Genomic DNA, 18,206 nt, shown 5'->3' on the forward strand with positions numbered 1-18,206 from the left:
AACTTGAGACTTAGGATTGTGTTCTAACCAGTCAACAATCAGCCAACACTAGTGCTATGTAAATCACACACTGAAGCACAAGTCAAGAATGTGGTAGAACTAACACAGCTGGTTTCTTGGGAAAGTCAGTATCATTTAATTCAAGGATTCCTGACCTTTATGAAGCCCTCCCTGATTTTACCAGCCTAAAAAGATCTCTCTTTCTCTCTCTCTGTCTTTCCCTTTCTATTTCTCTTTCTCTCTCTCTAGAAATAAGTGCTCTCCCCAGAGCACTATTTTGTACTTAGGACACTTTGAAATTTTTTTCTTGCATTGCTGCTGTTTGCCCTCATTCCTGGTACCATCCTTCTTTTCTCTTTGCCTCATTTTACAAGCTTATTTTTTGATATAATTCACCTTTAAAAGACATCATGGGAGTAAGATAGGGTACTGGTCAGGCATGGTGGCTCACGCCTGTAATCCCAGCACTTTGCAAATACTGAAACATGCAATGTACTTATCACTTGAGGTCAGGAGTTCGAGACCAGCCTGACCAACATGGTGAAAAACCATCTTTACTAAAAATACAAAATATAAAAATTAGCCATGGTGGTGGTTGCCTGTAATCTCAGCTACGTGGGAGGCTGAAACAGTAGAATCCCTTGAACCTGGGAGGCGAAGTTTGCAGTGAGCCAAGATCACACCACTGCATTCCAGCCTGGGCAACAGAGTAAGGCTCCATCTCAAAATAATAATAATTTTAAAAAGGGTATAAAGCAATCAATTATAAATATTGTTAGATTTTAAGTTTCAAGATGGGAGAGTTTATCTCCTACTCACTTGTATAAGTTCCACAGCACTACACAAAACACATCTGTTGAATAAATTGATGTAGTGATAACAATATGATAAAGTAAAAACATTCATTGGATTTTTTAGAAAGTTTACATCTTTTCCTTGAAATATCACTAGCTTACTGGTGGTTTACAAATTTTACTAGTTTACTAGAGTATTTGCATAGATGTTTATCTTGTATTCTTTTAAATTTTTATCTCTTTAAACTATGTCCCATCTGTGGTTGCCCATTTTCTTGCTTTGATTTGACAAAGTTTCATCTCTTATATAGGTCTTTCGGGAAAAAAGCTCTTAGTTCCTTTATTTATTATGCTTATTTTTTTAGTAGAAAAGATGTATTTATTTCAGCAAAATTATACAGTAAAAAATCAAAGAAACCAATAATATTTGGCACTCACTGAGACACAATTTTGTAAAGAAGAAAACTAACAGTAATCAGCATAGTACAATAAATTATAAAGATCTATTGATCTTTTAATGGGGGAAAATAACCAGAAGAAACACAAAAAGACTTAAAATACAGCATCATTGCCACATCACATGAAAACATTCCCATTAAAAATTAACAATTTCCACTTGAACATGTAATTTTTCAGCCCTCTTTGAACTTATTTTGAAATCTTGATGTTCTACTGACATTTATAGACTAGCCATTCTCTCACATCATGAACTCACAAGTAATCAGTCCCTTCAAAAGCAATTAAAAAGGAATGCTTTCCGTTAGATATACAATACTTAAAGGCTAATATTTAATCTTAATTGGCAACAAGTTTAGTGCAAATAAAATTACATTTAGCAGCTTAGAAAGTCCTGGTGAGGATGCATTCTCTTAATCCTTACTGTTTCCCCAGAGTGAAATCATTTCTTTTTCTGAGTACAAATGTTGGCCATTCAAACCTACTGAAAACAAGTGATGATAATTCTGTTTGTTACACAGGGAGTTTCCATGAAAGATGGTTTCAGTCACTATGCAAATGAGCCACATGGTTTTTACATTTGGAAAGTTCCCTTTGGGTTGATACAAAAAAGCAGGGCCTGAATGACAGTTCTCTTGGGAATGGAGTCCAAGTCATAACTGAATCTTACCCAACTGCTTCTCTGATCAGTGAGAAGACCCAAAGGAGGCATTAATCATTTTGCCCACTAACCACCATGCATGGCATTCAAAAGAAGACTTGGGAACACGGCTGGGGAATCTCTCAAATCAAACTTTACTCTCCAGTAATAATTTTATTTCACTGATTTCAATGCCAAAAAAATGAAAAAGCCATCTGATTTCAAACCTGGTGCTTCCCACTGTCAGCCAAGATTTATTCTCCAAATGAACAGAAGCCAGAGAACTCCTAGCCAGAGAGGATTTTGTATGTGCTTCGTCAGTTCCTTGAATTGCCTCTCTTTTTGTTCGACATCTGTTCCCTCTCTAGCCAAGGCCAGGGACTGCTGCTTCAAGGAAACAATGTGGCTTACTGTGCCCAGATCCATGGTGGCAAGGGAAGAGGAAGAATGCCTCCTGGATTTTGAGCACCTGGCTCTGCCCCTTGCCTAGGTCTCTCTAGTTCAAGTACTTCAGCTTTCAAAAAGTTTGGATGACCCTCCTTAGGTCCAGGATGTGGTGACATAAGATCCAGTGAGGTCAACGCCATCTCCCTTGACCATCCTCTTTACCAACTCTCATCAGCTTTTATATTCCCCTGGAATTCTTTCACTGAGTAGGGTGAGGGTATGCTGCCTGCATGTTGGACAGAGAGACCCACCTCAGTCACTGTACTCTTCTCTTTCCCTTGGACTGGGGAATTTCTCATACTGGTTGGCCAATTTCCACTTGCTGTGCTGACTTTTGAGTAATGCAGCGAAGGAAGTCTTTCGGGTAACATTTCTAGATATTTCCCTGCTCTTGGCCTTTCTGGTGGGGGAAGAACTTCCAACTAGGGGATAGACAGGGAAAATGGGCTTGCCCTTAGGGGCTCCCAGTAGCTGCCATATTTCCCCAGAGGTATTACTGGTTAGATACTGCCATGGCTTCTTCCCACTGCTGTCCCTGACATTTATGCGAGAAGCCAACCTTTGCACTAGCAATTTGATAACTCCCTGGTGGCCATGAATGGCTGCAAGATGCAGCGGGGTATACCCACAACTGGACCTCACATTTACATCAAGGACAATCCCTGCCTTCTTTGCTCCAGAGACCAAGTTCTGAAGGGCCCTGAGGTCACCATGTTTGGCTATCCAGTGCAAGGCAGTGTACCCAGTCAAAAAGTCTTTGTGCAAGGCCAGTTGAGGTTCCTCCCAGAACAAAGTCCACACCTGAATCCAGGAGCCACTGGCAAGCTTCACAATCCACTCGTGCTCCCTGGCATCTAGGGGAACCAGGGATGATTTGTGCTCAGAAGTTCTGTGGGGGGCCAAGGCTGCAGGCCCCTCCCCATTACGAGCCCACAAGCTGTGTCGCGAATCCCACTCAGCCTCAACAGCCTTAACCTCTGCAAGCTTCGGTGATAAAGCTGCATCTACCCTTGGGTTGGGCACTGTTCCTGCTTTGGAGGGCTTTCTGGATCGAGGTGGGCGCCGACTTCTTCTCAGCAAGCTCTCATCAAGGTACTCCTCATCAGAGGAGGACAATTTGGCTCTTCCTGCCAGAGAGCTCCTCCTGAGGGACCTCCTTAACCTAGGAGCTGGCCAAGGCAAAGGCTCCAGGGGGTGACCTGCAAGGCCATTAGCCCCTGCAGGGACCTGCTGAGAGGGGTGACCATCCTTTCTGTTTCTGAGGCCTTGAGGGCTCCGGCTGGGGCTACCCTCCTTCTGAGATACAGAAAGGCCTCCAGCTGGATTCCTGAGCTTCCCCCGATCTGGGGTTCCCAAGACAACCTGCAGCCCTTCTTCAGAAGCCCCCGGGGACTCTTTGGGCCCGCTGCTGCTCTCCTCACTGCCGTGACTCTCCTGGTCCACAAAGTCATCTAGATCTTGGAGGGACAGCTGACAACGAATGCTGCGAAAGACAGTCAGTGAAGGGTTCCCCGGCCAGGATTCCGAGGATTCATCTGGAGCAACAGGAAAGAGAGGGTGTGAGGAAAGACGGGGATCTGGCGGCTCTGAGTTAGGCTCGGTGGAGCCAGGCTCCAACGACAGCTGGAGGAAGTTGTCTGGCAGCACCGACCAGGCGCGGATAGGGCCCTGATCACGGGCCCCAGGCACCTGCGGGTGCCTTGCCACCCACTCTCGAGTGCGCTGCTGCTGTTGCTGCAGGGTCGAATAATGCAGGGAGTTGGGGGTCAGCAGCTCCGGCGGGTCTCCGCGGGGAGCGGGGCAGGGCAGGAGAGCAGGCAGAGAAGCCCGGTTCGTCGCAGCCTCAACGGTGGCCGGAGGCGAGCGAGGTGTTGCAGGCACTGGCGCGGGCTCAGCCAACGCGCCTTCTTCCCGCTCCCTGGAAGCCCCGCGGCCCTCCAGGGCGAGCAGAGCCGGCGCCGGCTTCTCCTCCGCGGTGGCGGAGTCCGGGAGTGAGCCGAGCTCTCCCGGGAGCCCCGCCAGGCTGTTCTGGAGGCATTCCCAGCAGCAGCGGCCCTGCGCCTCCGCCGCCGCGCACCTCGCTCTCGCCTGGGCCCCTGCCGCTGCAGCTGCGGGCACCGGCGACCTCTCTCCAGGGCTGCCCTTCGATCCGCCGCCCTTCCCAGGAGCCCCGCGGGCGCCGCTGGCTGGGAGTCCATTGCAACCCGCGTCGGCGGCTCTGGCTGCTGCACCTGCTGGCTCCTCCTCCGGCTCCTTCTCGCGCCGCCGCCGCCTGGGCTGCTGCTGGGGAGGCTCCCCTCGGCGCGCGCCTCGCGGGGAGCAGGGCGCAGCTCCCCCTGCACTGGGGGCGGTTGCGGGCGGATCGCGGGGTCGCTGCAGCCCCTCCTCCCCCAAAAGGTCCCTGTACCTCCTCTTGAGCACCACGTACTTGGTGCCGTCGGGGTCCTGGCGCACTGCGGCGACCGAGTTGACGAAGCCCTTGAAGAGCTCGCGGCGGTGCTGGTGCTGGTTGGGGGGCAAGTCGGGGTCTCGGAGAAAGCTCTTGAAGTGGCTTAGCAAGGCAGCATTGGTCACGCGGCCCCCAGCCTGGCACAGAAAGTCCAGTAGTGCCTCCTGGCTCAGTTCTCGGGCCATCGCTGCCTTGTCCCCCGCCTCCGGGGTGTCTGCGTCTCGCCCTCCGGGGGCTCTCCCCCGCCAGAGAAAACCCTGGCCGGGCCAATGTCACCTGCCCCGGGGGCGGCACCAACCGCCCCCATCAGCGGCGGAGGCCAGCGCTGCCCGCAGCCGGTGAGCGCGCCAGGAGGGCCGTGGGTCCCCTTCTGTGGCCCCTGGGCTGAGTCCCCACGGGCAGTCTGGGAGAGAGAGGGCGGCTCCCAGCCCCCCCCTCCCCCGCACGACGCTAGCCTCTCGCAACCAGTCCCGCAGCGAAAGTTCCCGGGATAGGGCCGAGTCGGTTTCACCTGCGCCCTGGCGGCGCCTCCTCCTCCCTGGCTCTGGGGGGAAGGGCCCGGCCCGCCTCCGAGTGTCACTCCGCCCTCCGAGGTCTCCCCCACCCCGCGCCACCCAACCCAGAAGAGTCGGGCCGGAGAGCCAGCGGGTAGGTGAGGTTGGCGGCGAACCCAGCCGGCAGCGAATCGCTCTGCGAGACGCGCGGCCGCTCCCGGCCAGGGAAGTGGAAGGCAGGTAGGCGACCGGCCGTTCCTCTGAGTCTCCGCCACGCAGGAAACAAAAGCGATGGAAAGTCCGTTCCTGTCCTCCTGGTGCTTTGATGAGTTCAGGCTGAAGCCGATGGGGGAGGAGGGGAAGGTGCGAGTTAACAGGCAATCTGAGTTCTCTTTCTTTATGAACGCTGTAGAGGAGTATTTCAGATTTCTCGAGGCTGTTTTGAGGTCTGCAAAACTCACTTTGCATCCAAACTAATTTTTTCTTAAATTGGAAATACTGGGCCGCTTCTCCGGCGTCCCTTCCAAGGGGTCCGTCCAAATAATCCAAGTCTAGACCGAAAAGAGAAATCACTCTGAAAATTACTACTGGCCAATGTTGGTTTGGGCCTTTTTCCTTCATACTTGTCGCACATTAAGGTGTTGGAAGAAACAAACAAACAAAAACACTTTGATAGCTTCTTGCTCCCAGCGGCCAAAATGAACTAGAAATTATGTCTCGCCAGTTAAGGTATTGGATGTGTAGCATTAGTTTGCTTTTATTTACTCCTCTAAAATTTGTGAACAGCAGAGGTTTGTACAGTGTTTTGTGTTGGCTTGGTGAAGTCCTTCCGTTCAGAATGTAAGATTCCCTCCACAGGTTCAAAATGCAGACAAGAGCTGTCTTTAACAGACCTTTGCCCCATAACAGCTGGGATCCCTCTTCCTTTTTCTCTCTCCACATGTTGACACTTTTTTCTTGGAGATGAGACCCTGGATGTCTATTCCTTATCAGTCCTGTAGACATGCCTGAGATAGTTTTCACTGTCATTATCTCTTTTCCTGTTTTAGTTACAAGCCCTCTCATTCTTTTCTTTAGCTTGACCTTCCCATTTCTTTCTGTTACAAGACATCTTTGTTTACCTTCAGCCTCTACTGACAGGAAATATGTCTGTTTCTCAGATCCTCTCATGTCCACTGTACTTCCCATTCAAAAGCGTCCATTTTCTCTTTCCCTGTCATTTGTCACTCTTTTTTCTTGCACTCCCCTCATCTTTCCGCTTTCCCTTTTGCTCTTCTATTTCTGATTATTCATAGTTTCTATTCTTTTTGCCAAGAGAGAGTACTGAAAGTGTGTGTGTTGGCCCTGCAACTGTTGACAAAGACATGTTTTAGCATGGACCAATCTTAGTGACTGCCCTACAGATCACATTAACTGAGCTTGATTTTTAAATCCCCAAAAGTACCCTGGTACTTTTCCATGAATGAATCCTTGGCTTTAAATTATCTAGGTCAGAAAAAAAGTACTGGAAACATTTTTGTCTACTTTTGGCATTTTCTAGGATTTAAACCCAATACTGGGTTGAGAGAGGGATAGTGGTTTCCACCGATGTCTCTACATAACATCATGCCTATGGGATAGTTATTAAAATAAAGGTTTTGTATTAAACTTCAGTTTTCTTTAGAATTTTTTTTCTTTTGAATTTATTTGCTGGTATAGAGTCTTGCTAGGACTGAGTGAGGCGAGTCCATACCTAAGGCAGGAGGAAAACCGAATGGAAGACTCAAGTAGGTATTTTAGAATGGCAAGTGGAAAGAATCCCTCTTTGGTACTTTTAAAAACATTTGGTTACAAAATAAGGGGCTTGCTGCAAAAGAGAGCCATAATATTGACTGAAGTTTCGACTTAAAGGACTTAAAAAGACTAGAGAGAAAGGAAGTGGAAGTCCAGGTGAGGGGAGATTATAAAGCATATGGTTGTTGAAATCAGATTATTTTTAGTTGAGGGTAGAATTAATTGGACTGGAGGGAACAAAAAGAAAAAAATCTGATTGCTTTAGATTTCTGGATTCCCAGGTACTTTGGTGTCCAGACCTTCTCTTCTTTCTCTCTCTTGTCTCAGGGTAAAGGGATGGTTAATTAGAAAGCTCTTTATGTTATCTCAGGGAGCATTTTCCTGCCTCCTGCATATACAGTTTGTTATTTCCAAAAATATTTATGAAGCTCCTACATAACCCCGACACTGTTGGAAATGGGAATAAAGAGGAAAGTGGGCTTGAGAACTTGCTATGTCTCTCTATTTAGTAGGAGCAACAAGATAAATGGCATGAACCTGTGTGCTAAGTGATTTAACAGAGACATGCACCACATACTGGAGAAGTTGAGGGGAAGTGCCTAAAGGAAGAACTCAGGCTCAGCTTGGGGGATCCGGACAATTCTCCAGTAAGAGCTAACTTTGAGTAGAAAAGGTGAGAATAAGCTTTAAGGCAGAAAAAACATTGATGCAAAGGCAAAGAGATCTGGCTTAGCATAAGCATAGCTATTTGGGGAATGAACTGCCAGTAGATCTGCTTGGCCTGTTTGGCTTTAAGGAAGAGGACGTGTGTAGATGTGCTAGAAAGGGAAAAAGATGAGAATCAGAAGATGAAGGGCTTTGGGGGCGGGGGCAGCTTGGAAGAATTTTCCCAAGGGTAGCAACTTGACCAGATTTGTACTTTAGAAAGATCTCCTGAAGGTTAAGTGTTGGTTTGGAATCATGACCAATATTAATGAGTAAAAAGATACATTGTAGAACAATGCTGTATGTAGCCAAACCTAAGAACCATTGATTGTATGACACATTGTGATTTTAGAGATGTTGAAATGTGAAAAAAAAAAAAAATTTCCTCCTAAAATACAATACAGCATAGAAGAAATATGGTGTGTGTAATAAGATCCCATTTTTAGAAAAAAATGCTGTGTATATATATTTGGTGATAAGATTTAAGAACTGTCTATGGGATGACTTTAATTTTTTTTTAAATAGCCTGATAAACTATTTGACTATTTTACAATGAGAATATTACTTTTTAGTTTGAAAAAGACATTAAGGGAAAAAAATCCTATAAATGAATATCAACAGTGAAGGAGACAATATCAAATTTAAGACTAGAGGAGGAAGGTGAGGCTGTCCACAGGAAGAATAGTCCGGAAGTTACTTGAGATGATCTAAGAAAGTGATGAAAAAGGTCTGAGCTCAGCAGTGGCCAAGAAAGGGAGACGTTTGTCTCCCTTTGTATTGGAGAGATGTTCAGCAGATACATATAGTAGGATTTGGAGGCAGAGTACTTTGGGGATGAGAGACCAGGTTGGCTTGCTCTCATGTGTCTATCCTGAGTGCCTGAATATAATGCCCCCAACCAAACCACTGTGTGATTTTCTCCATTTGGACAGAGTATGCCCTGGGAGGTTAGAAACAGGGAAGGCAGGCACTGGACTGTTGCAGGGTTGAGGGTTGGCAGGTCGGGGCATACAAATTAAGCTTGTGGAAGAGGGTAGTGGTATGAATTGATGTGAAGGAAGTCAGCTCAGAGGGTTAGTGGATGACTGTTACCCATGGACAGTTGTTACCATCTGCCTCAATAGAAAATAAAAAGGCAGTAGTTGCTGGGAATGGGAAAGATGACTGATTCAGTTTGGACATATTAAGTTTGAGGTGCCTATGGGCCATAAAGATAGAAATATCTAGAAGGCAGTTGGTAATATAGGTTGGAGGCTCAAGGATGTGTGGCATTAGCATCTATAAAGAATGGTCATTTGAACCACAGGCAATAACAAAATTGTTTAGAAAGAGATATATACACAGTGGGAAGAAAAGAGGGTAGAGGGTGAATCCACATTTACCAAAGAGAGAGAGGAAAAGAAATCTGTCAGGGAGATTTAGAAGGAGCAGCTAGGAAGGAAGAGAAGCACCACTGAGCTCAGTGTCACAGGAGCACCAAGGCAGGAGGAGGAAGGAACAGCTTTCTATGCCAAGATGCCAAGTTAGATAAGATGTGAAATATGAGCATCTTCTGTTAGGTCACTGGGGCCCAATCTGGAGCAGTTTCAGAACAGTGGTGGGGAGACCAGGTCACAGAGTGAGGGGGTAGAGAGTGGGATGAAAAAGCCTTGACCATAAAAGGAAAGAGAAAAGATAATTCTAGACAAGGAGACTGTCAGATCACATAATGTAAGATTTTTTGGGTATAGTTGTTAGAAGAGATATGAGCATGTCCGTGTGCAGGGGGAAAAGAGCCAGGAGAGGATAAGTTGAGACATAGAGGAGAGAGTAAATAATTGATGAAACGAGGCTTGGGGTGGGGCTGGAGTCCAGAGTTCAGACAGAAGGATTCCCTGGGACAGGACAGGGGAGAGCCATTTTTCCCATTAAGAATCGGGAGAGGAAAAATGGCTATTGCATTCGTTAGCATAGGTTAACCTGCTATAAAAATAAACCCTAATTCGTAATGACTCAAAAACAAAGCTTGTTTCTCACTTACATCATTTTTAAGGCAGTTTTTAAAGACAGGCAGGCAGCTACTTCCCATGCAGTTATTTCAGGAACAAGGCTGATGGCAGCTCTACCATCTTTAACACATGGTTTTCGTATCATCACACAGCTTGCCAGAAGGGGAAAGATCATGGTGATGTGCATGTGGGACATCTTATAGACCAGGCATGGAAGTGGTAAACAACACTAATGCTCAAATTCCATTGGCAAAAAATTTCATCACATGGTAACACCTAACTGCAAAGAGGTTGAGAAATGTAGCAGAGCTGTGTGTCCAGAAGGAAGGAAGGAACAGATTCTGGTTGACAGCAATTCATCTCGGCCATAGCTCTAGGTATACATTCATTTTATTTGCACAGGGAGCGCAGAAAGCTGAGGGGTTTTATGTATGAAGATCTCCATTTTCCTCATGGTATAGAAAAGGATGCCATTCTGAGTATGAATATGTAAGAGAGAGAAAGAAGCATGAATAAGGTTCATGTATCAGTTAGGGCGATCGGGAGAGACATATAGGATTGCCATTTGGCCAAGGGAACCAACTTATTTTGCAAGTTTATGGTGTCACCAGACCACACTACTGTGTGGTTTTCTCCATGAGGGCACAGTATCCTGGGTGTTTAGAAGCAGAAAAGGCAGGCACTAGACTGTTCCAGGGTTGAGGGTTGGCAGGTGAGGGCATGAAAATTGAGATTTTGGAAGAAGGAAGTGGTGTGGATGAATAATGAAGGAAGTCAGCTCAGAAGGGGGCTAAGAGATAGGGAGGAAAGGTTTGAGGAAGTCTCTGTGGGGTTGAAAAGCAGGTCCAAAGGGAGTAAGTGAATATGAGAGCTCGAGGGTTAGGACATTGTGGGCAGAAAGTCAATTATTCCCAGGTCTTGGTGCTTGAGGTTTCCAAAGTGGAATAGTTTGGGGGTGATGACAAGGCTCAGAGTGTGACCACATGAATGAAGCATAGTGGACGCGAGAGGTATATTGGAGATGATGATATTGTAGAATGGTGAGCTCAGGCGTTGAATGAATCTTATACAGGGATACTGAGTTATCTAGGTTGGAGAGGACAACAAAAATTGTCTAAGTCCTTAGTACTGTCACATGAGGAACACTGATGGCATTCTGCCAGGAGTACTTGCTCTGCTCCTCATTAACACATAGTGATGAGGAGCAAATAGTATACTAATGTAGTGATTTACACATGTGGGTCATGTTCCAAACCACACTTCTTTATCAGATCTTCAGAACAAGTATGGGAAGTGTGTAGAACAGAGATCATTACTCTTATGGATGAAATGCTTGTGATCCTCTAAATTCACATGTTGACATCCTAACCCCCAATGTGATGGTATCAGGAGATGGGGCCTTTAGGAATTAATTAGCTTTAGAAGGTGGAGCCCTTATGAATAGGATTTGTACCCTTATAAAAGAGAACCCACAGAGTTCCCCCACCGTTTTCTGCCATGTGAAGGCACAATGAGAAGACACCTGTCTATGGGCCAAGAAGTGGGCCATCCCTAGACACCAAATCTGTCAACATCTTGATCTTGTGCTTCCAGCCTCCAGAACTATGAGGGGTAAATGTTTGTTGTTTAAGCCACCAAGTCTATGGTATTATGTTAAAGCAGTCTGAATAAACTAACTCAATTATCTTGCAGAAAGCAGCGCTCCTTGCTATTAATAAGTCTGTTTTTCTTGTAGGATGTTGTGATGAGCTTATTCTTTGCCTTCCATCCAAACCTCTACTGTGGATGTGGAGTGATATCACCACTCAAGAAGGTGGAACTGCCCCATGTTAATGACCCCGGTCAGTGGGTAGATCCCCAGGTGATACCATTTGGATGTTTGTCCCCTCAAAATCGAATGTTGAAATTTGATCCCCAGTGTTGGAGATGGGGCCTCTGGGAGGTGTGTGAGTCAAAGGGGTAGATTCCTAATGAATGGCTTGGTGCCTTTTTCATGCTAATGAGAAAGTTCTTGCTCTATTGCTTCACATCAGAAATGATTGTTAAAAAGAACTGGCATCACCTCGCCTCTCTCTTGCTCCCTTTCTCACTAAGTGGCTCCCTTTTACACAGGGCCTTCTGCCATGAGTAAAGGCTCCTGAGGCCTCACCAGAAGCCGAGCAGATGCTGACACCATGTGTCTTACATAGCCTGCAGAATCATGAAGCAAATGAACCTCTTTACTATATAAATTACCCAGTCTCAGGTATTCCTTTATAACAGTGCAAAATGGACTAACACATCAGGTGAAACCATAGTGAAGGTAGAATGTAGAAATGCAGGAGAGAAAACCATGGGGCTTGCCTAGCCTCCGTCCTCACCCTCCATTGTTCAGGTCTGGATTTCCACAAGTTTAGGCACGCTGACATAGCAAGGAAAATGTATTTCATGATGAACTATAAGCTGAAGTTGGGGATTCTAATTTATGGGCCAATCTAATGATATAGTGCTTCCTGCATTTACTTCCCTTCTCTTACTTGAACGTTTATTTATTTATTCATCAAATATTTATTGAGGGTCCACCAGGTATATGTACTTTTCTGAGGCCGGGCACACAGTGGTAAACCAAACAGATAAAATCACTGCTCTCAGAAAGTTTACATTCTAGTGAGGAAGAAACAGACCACAGACAGAAAATAGGGAAATATTGGTAGCAATAAGTGCTCAGATGCAAAAACTAGCTGATACAATAGAGGCTGACTAGAGAGCTACTCTAGCAAGGACGGGCAGGGAAGGCCTCTGTTAGAACACAACAATAAGCAGAGACCACAACAGTAAGAATGCAGCCATGAGAAGACGGGGAGGAGGGAGCAGGATGGGATGAGCCTTCCAGACACAGAGAACAGCTGAGGTAACATCAGAAACGAGCATGGTTTTTCCTCTGATTCTTGCGATAAAAATAGATACATTAGATAGATAGATAGATAGATAGATAGATAGATAGATAGATAGATAGATAGATATAAAAGAAAGTAGCTTGGTGTGTTTGAGGAACAGAAAGCAACCCAGCCTTGAATCTGGAGCATCATGAGCAAGGGAAGTGTGGGGTGAGGTCAGACAGTGAGCAGGATCTCGGTCTTGCAGAGTCTAATGGGGTCGGGGTTTCAATCTAAGTGTGATGGGAAGCCATTGGAAGTTTATAACCAAGACAGTGACACATAATTTATGTAGCAAACAGACCATCTGGCTGCTGTGTGGAGAGTAGATTTTGGGGGATATTAAAGTAGAAACAGAAAATCCAGCTGGGAGACTACTGCAGAAGGTGAGGTAAGAGATGGCAGTGGCTTGGAATATTAAGACATCAGATGTGGAGAAAGATTGAGATTTGCAAAATGTTTCAGAGTAGAACTAAGAGAGTTTGCTTATGGATTGATTTCTTAGGCCATTCTTACATTGCTCTAAAGAAATACCTGAAACTGGGTAATTTATAAGGAAAAGAAGTTTAATCAGCTCACTGTTCTGTAGGCTTTACAGGAAGCATGGTGCTAGCAACTGCTTGGCTTCTAGGGAGCCCCCAGGAAGCTTCCTATCATGGTGGAAGGCTAAGGGGGAGCAGGCACCTCACATGGCAAAAGCAGGAACAAGAGAGAGAGAGAGAGAGAGAGTGAGGGGGTGCCATATACCTTTAAATGACCAGATCTCTTGAGAACTTACTCACTATCACAAAGACAGTACTAAGCCATGAGAGATCCACCCCGTGATCCAATCACCTCCCACCGGGCCCCATCGCCATCACTAGAGATTACAATTCAACCTGAGATTTGGGTGGGGACAGAGATCCAAACTATATAAATTGGATATAAGTTTATAAAGATTGAGAATGTTGCAGGAAGAACTGGTTTGGGAGCAGGAAGTCAAGCATCTCATTTTGGAAAGGTTATATTTGAATGACCATCAGACATCTAAGTAATGATCTAGAGCAAGCCATTGGTCTGGAGCTCAAGAGTCGGTCAGAGCTAGATGTATACATTTGAGTCTTTGGCCTTGAGATGGTATTTTAAAGCCATGGGATTAGATGAATGTATCTATGGAGGAAATCTAGAAAGAGAAGAAAAAAGTCCTACGTCCAAATCCGACATGAGATTGTAGGATGTTCTGATGAGCTTATTCTTTGCCTTCTGTCCAAACCTCTACTGTGTAGTATCTTTAGTACTATCTTGCTTAAATATTGTAAGCTGTCTCAACCATACTACGGCAATGAGAGAAACTGTAAAATCCATGCTTTGTCTCCCTAAAGCCGGTCTGCTGATTGTGGCTCCAGCAGACATTAGTGTGAGTAAACTTACACCCCAACAATAAGGTTAATTTTAGGGTCTAGAGTAAGAGACTTTCCTCTCTTCCCTCTTGTGGAAAGTCTCCCTCCATTGCCAACTTTTGAACATATGGATTTAAATTTTCTTAAAGGCATCAGCAGGTTTTCTATGTGTATTCTGATTTTACATGTGGGAAAACCAAGTTTCAAAATTTAATGGTGTCTTAGCCTATTCAGGCTGCTATAACAAAATATCATAAACTGGGTGACTTTTAAGCTCCCTAGAGACTGGGAAGTCCAAGATCAAGGTTGCAGCAGACTTGGTGTCTGCTGAGGACCTACCTTCTGGCTCATAAATAGTATCTTCTATATGAGTCTTCAGCTGGTGGAAGGGAACACTCTGGTCTCTTCAGTCCCTTATAAGGGCACTAATACCACTCATGAGGACTCCACCCTCATGACCCAATTACCTCAGAAAGGCACCACCTCCTAATACCATCACACGGGGATATTCAAATCAAGTTGACTCCAAATCTACTATTTCCATCCTCCCTCCCTCCCTCCCTCCCTCCCTCCCTCCCCCTCTCTTTCTTTCTTTCTTTCTTTTTCTTTCTTTCTTTCTTTCTTCCTTTTTTGAGATGGAGTCTCACTCTGTCACCCAGGCTGGAGTGCAGTGGCATGATCTCAGCTCACTGCAACCTCTGCCTCCTGAGTTCAAGCAATTCTCCTGCCTCAGCCAAGTAGCTGGGACTACAGGCGCGTGCCACCATGCCCGGCTAATTTTTTGTATTTTTAGTAGGGACGAGGTTTCACCATGTTAAGCCAGGATGGTCTCGATCTCCTGACCTGGTGATCCACTCGCCTTGGCCTCCCAAAGTGCTGGAATTACAGGCATGAGCCACCACACCTGGCCACCATTCTTTCAACACTCTGTACTAATTCTTGTGTTCTTCCTCAGTAACGCTATTTCCTCAGATTCAATCGCCGCTTATATTCTTATGATTCCCAAATATATATGTGTAGTTCACCTAGAAAAAGCAGACTTTCGTGCAATTTGTCTCATCTTGGCTCTGCTCCTATCTCCTTAAATTTGGCCAATTTCAAACCTCTCTGGGCCTCAGTCTTTTCATTTGTACAATGGGGGAATTAGACTAGTCGATCCTGAAATCCTTTCCAGTGCTCACATTCTGATTTTAAACTTGCTGCTGCTTTTAATAATGTTAACAGTAATAATGGTATTTATTGCATATGCAGTGCCAGACATGGAACCAAGTGCTTTACAGGTGTTAATATACTTCATCCTCCTAACAACATCCTACGAGGTAGGATCTATTATTATTTTTATTTTATAGTTGCAGAGACCAAGGTCCAGATAATGTAATCTCCTCCTATTTTGTAATGAATAAGTAAGTGGCAGAGGCAGGATTCAAACCCAGATGGTTTTAGTCTGGAGTCAGCATCACTTAGTCCCAGCTCTGTACCTGTTTCACTTCAAAGACCCCTAACCCTGTTCTGCCTTCTCACCTTAGCCCAACTTCACTTCTGCCCCTCAAGCGCAGGTCCTGACTTCTTCTGTTACCTCTTTACTGTGTATCTTTATCCTCTTTCTTCCCTATCTCTCCTGGCTATTCTTTCCTTCCTACACAAAACAAAAGCAAAGCAAAACCAAGAGAGTGCCTCCTTCAGTCACTGCCTTAACCCAGCCTCCTTATTCTGTGCAGATGTCCAGATGTCACCTCCTCACAGAGGTCTTAGCTGAACTCTCTGGCTAGGTCAGCTCTTTATCTCCAGGTACCTCCAGGCATTTCCACTGAGAGAAAGTTTGGTTTGAGATGTCCATTAGACATTAAGTAGAGATGGCCAGTGGGTGAACTGTGTTGGCCCCTCATCCAGAACAGGGGCTCATGACGGTGGGACTGTGTTTGGTTCACCACTAGCAAAGACTGTTGTGAAGAGGACTTGGAATAACAAAATGTATTTGTTTCCTGGGGCTGCTGTAATGCAACATCACAAACTGTGTTCCTTAAAATAACGGGAATTTATTTTATCACAGTTCTGGAGTCCAGACATTGGAAATGAAAGTGTTGGCAGGGCTGTTTTCTGTCTAGAGGCCCCAAGAAAGAATCCTTTTCCTCTTTCAGCGCCTGATGCCTGTCTTCATTTCTCAGCTTCCTGGGCTTGTGACCACATCACTCTAGTCTTTGGCTCCATCTTCATGTGGCCTTCTTCTCTTCTCCTGGATTAAAGATAAACTAAAGATAAGATCCTTCATTTAATTATATCTGCAAGCCTTTACCTTTTCACAAATAGCATTCACAGTTCAAGGGATTTGGACGTGGACACATCCTTTGGGGGCCATCATTCAACTCACTATACAAGAAAACTGAAAGAAGTTCAGAAATGTCCTTCTCCAACCCCTCCCCTTTTCCCTGGACTCTAGCTACATTAAATTTCCTTCAAGATTCAGCTCAGCTGTCACCAAATCAAGGGAGCCATCCTTGCCCCATGCCCCTAGTCTCAGTACATGCTCCTCCTATAATAATAATAGCTGTTGCATATTCAACACTGTTTTAAGGGCTTTATGTGTATGAACTCATTAATTCTTGCTACAGCCTCATGGGGTGGTCCTTATTACTGTCCTTATTTTACTGAAACCTAATAGTCTGTTGTGTTGCTTCTCTCCCCTACTAGACACCTCTTCCAGGGCAGAAACCGACCACTTATTTATCTCTGTGTCTCTAACACTCGCTGTGGCACATCCAGGCTCTCTAGAAAGGCTGATGGGTTGAATAAATGACTGAATAATAGATTGGTAATAGACTGGGGAGGATTTTGAGTATCAAATTAAGACATTTAGATTTCATCTTTGAGATCACAGGAGGCCAACAGAGTTTTAAACCAAGAAGTGATAGAAGGGATCCCGCTTTCAAATACATCCTCTCCTTGGGAGAAATCACATCAAATATTGTTTTAATTACACATAGTTCCACCTGGGCCTTTCTACCATGCTTTAGTCTCACATTTCCGGCTTCTTACTGGGTCTCTCGTGGCCCTAAATCAGCATGTCCAGAATAGCCCTCATTATCTTTCCATTCTACCAAAGTCACTCTTCCTATATTACAGAGCTCACAGATGTTCAACCACACCATGTGAATTTATCCCAAGCACTTACTTACCTCACCTGCCCTGCCAACTCTGTCTTCTGAACTTTGTCTCAAATCCATTCCCTTGGCCACTGCCGTATTTGGGGCTCTTGTATCTTTCACCTGGACTATTGCCATAGCCTCCTCATCAAACTTGCTGCCTTCAGTCTTCTCCAACTCCAGTCCATCCTCTATCATACTGCTCATCTTACAATCCTAAAAGCCAGATCAGATTATATTACTCTCTTGCTAAAACAACAAACAAACCCTTAAAACAACTTTGGAATGGCTATTCATTGCTTACGGGATAAAGATCTTCAAGATGTAGCTTTGTCTTAATTCATCTGGGCCACTATAAGAAAAGATCATAAACTGGGCAGCTTCAAAACAGTGAAAATTGAACTCTGACAGCTCTGGAGACTGGAAAATCCAATATTAAAATGCCAGCAGATTCAATGACTGAAGGACCCATTTTCTGGTTCATAGATGGTGTATTTTAGCTGTGTCCACACATGGTAGAAGGGGCAAGGCAGTTCTCTGGGTTCTCTGAGTGCATAAATCCCATTCATGAGGGCTCTGTCCCCATGGCCTCCTAATTCCATCCCATTGGTGATTAGGTTTTAGCATGTGAATTTTGGGGGGATACAAACATTCAGACCATAGCAAGTTACAACCTAGTTTTTCTTCTTATTCATGAATCATTTGCCTTCTTGATGAAGATTAATTTAGTTAAAACTAGATAATATAATCTGTAAATCCACTTAACAAGCATACAAATAGCAACAAAGTTATAATATATACTGAAATCATTTCTTACAAAGAAACCATAGATTAAAGATAATGCTGAGCTCCACGCCCAAACCAGCAATACTGTAAGCCCAAGGGATTGGCACATACACCTAGTATGTGCCTTCAGCAACATTAAAATTAAAACGATAACTATCTAACCACATCTGACAAGAATTGTTCCACGAACTTTAAATTATGGAAAATAACATTTAAAATAGAAATGTACATGATCCGTTT

General features: G+C 44.9%; 1 protein-coding gene across 1 annotated transcript; it reads right to left on the reverse strand.

Moving 5' to 3' along the window:
- Positions 1 to 222: 222 nt before the first annotated feature.
- On the reverse strand, positions 223 to 5,270 carry SOWAHB (sosondowah ankyrin repeat domain family member B). The gene has a single exon (XM_012447078.3). It carries the CDS (start codon positions 4,969 to 4,971, stop codon positions 2,590 to 2,592), a length of 2,382 nt encoding a protein of 793 aa, XP_012302501.2. The 5' UTR covers positions 4,972 to 5,270; the 3' UTR covers positions 223 to 2,589.
- Between the last annotated feature and the right edge of the window lie 12,936 nt (positions 5,271 to 18,206).

Source organism: Aotus nancymaae, unplaced genomic scaffold (genome assembly GCF_030222135.1).
Source record: "Aotus nancymaae isolate 86718 unplaced genomic scaffold, 86718_ANA_hifiasm-v0.15.2.pri h1tg000006l, whole genome shotgun sequence".
Classification (NCBI taxonomy): domain Eukaryota; kingdom Metazoa; phylum Chordata; class Mammalia; order Primates; family Aotidae; genus Aotus; species Aotus nancymaae.

Coding starts and splice junctions, on each gene's coding strand:
- SOWAHB (XM_012447078.3), bottom strand. CDS start 4,971: ATGGCCCGAGAACTGAGCCAGGAGGCACTACTGGACTTTCTGTGCCAG.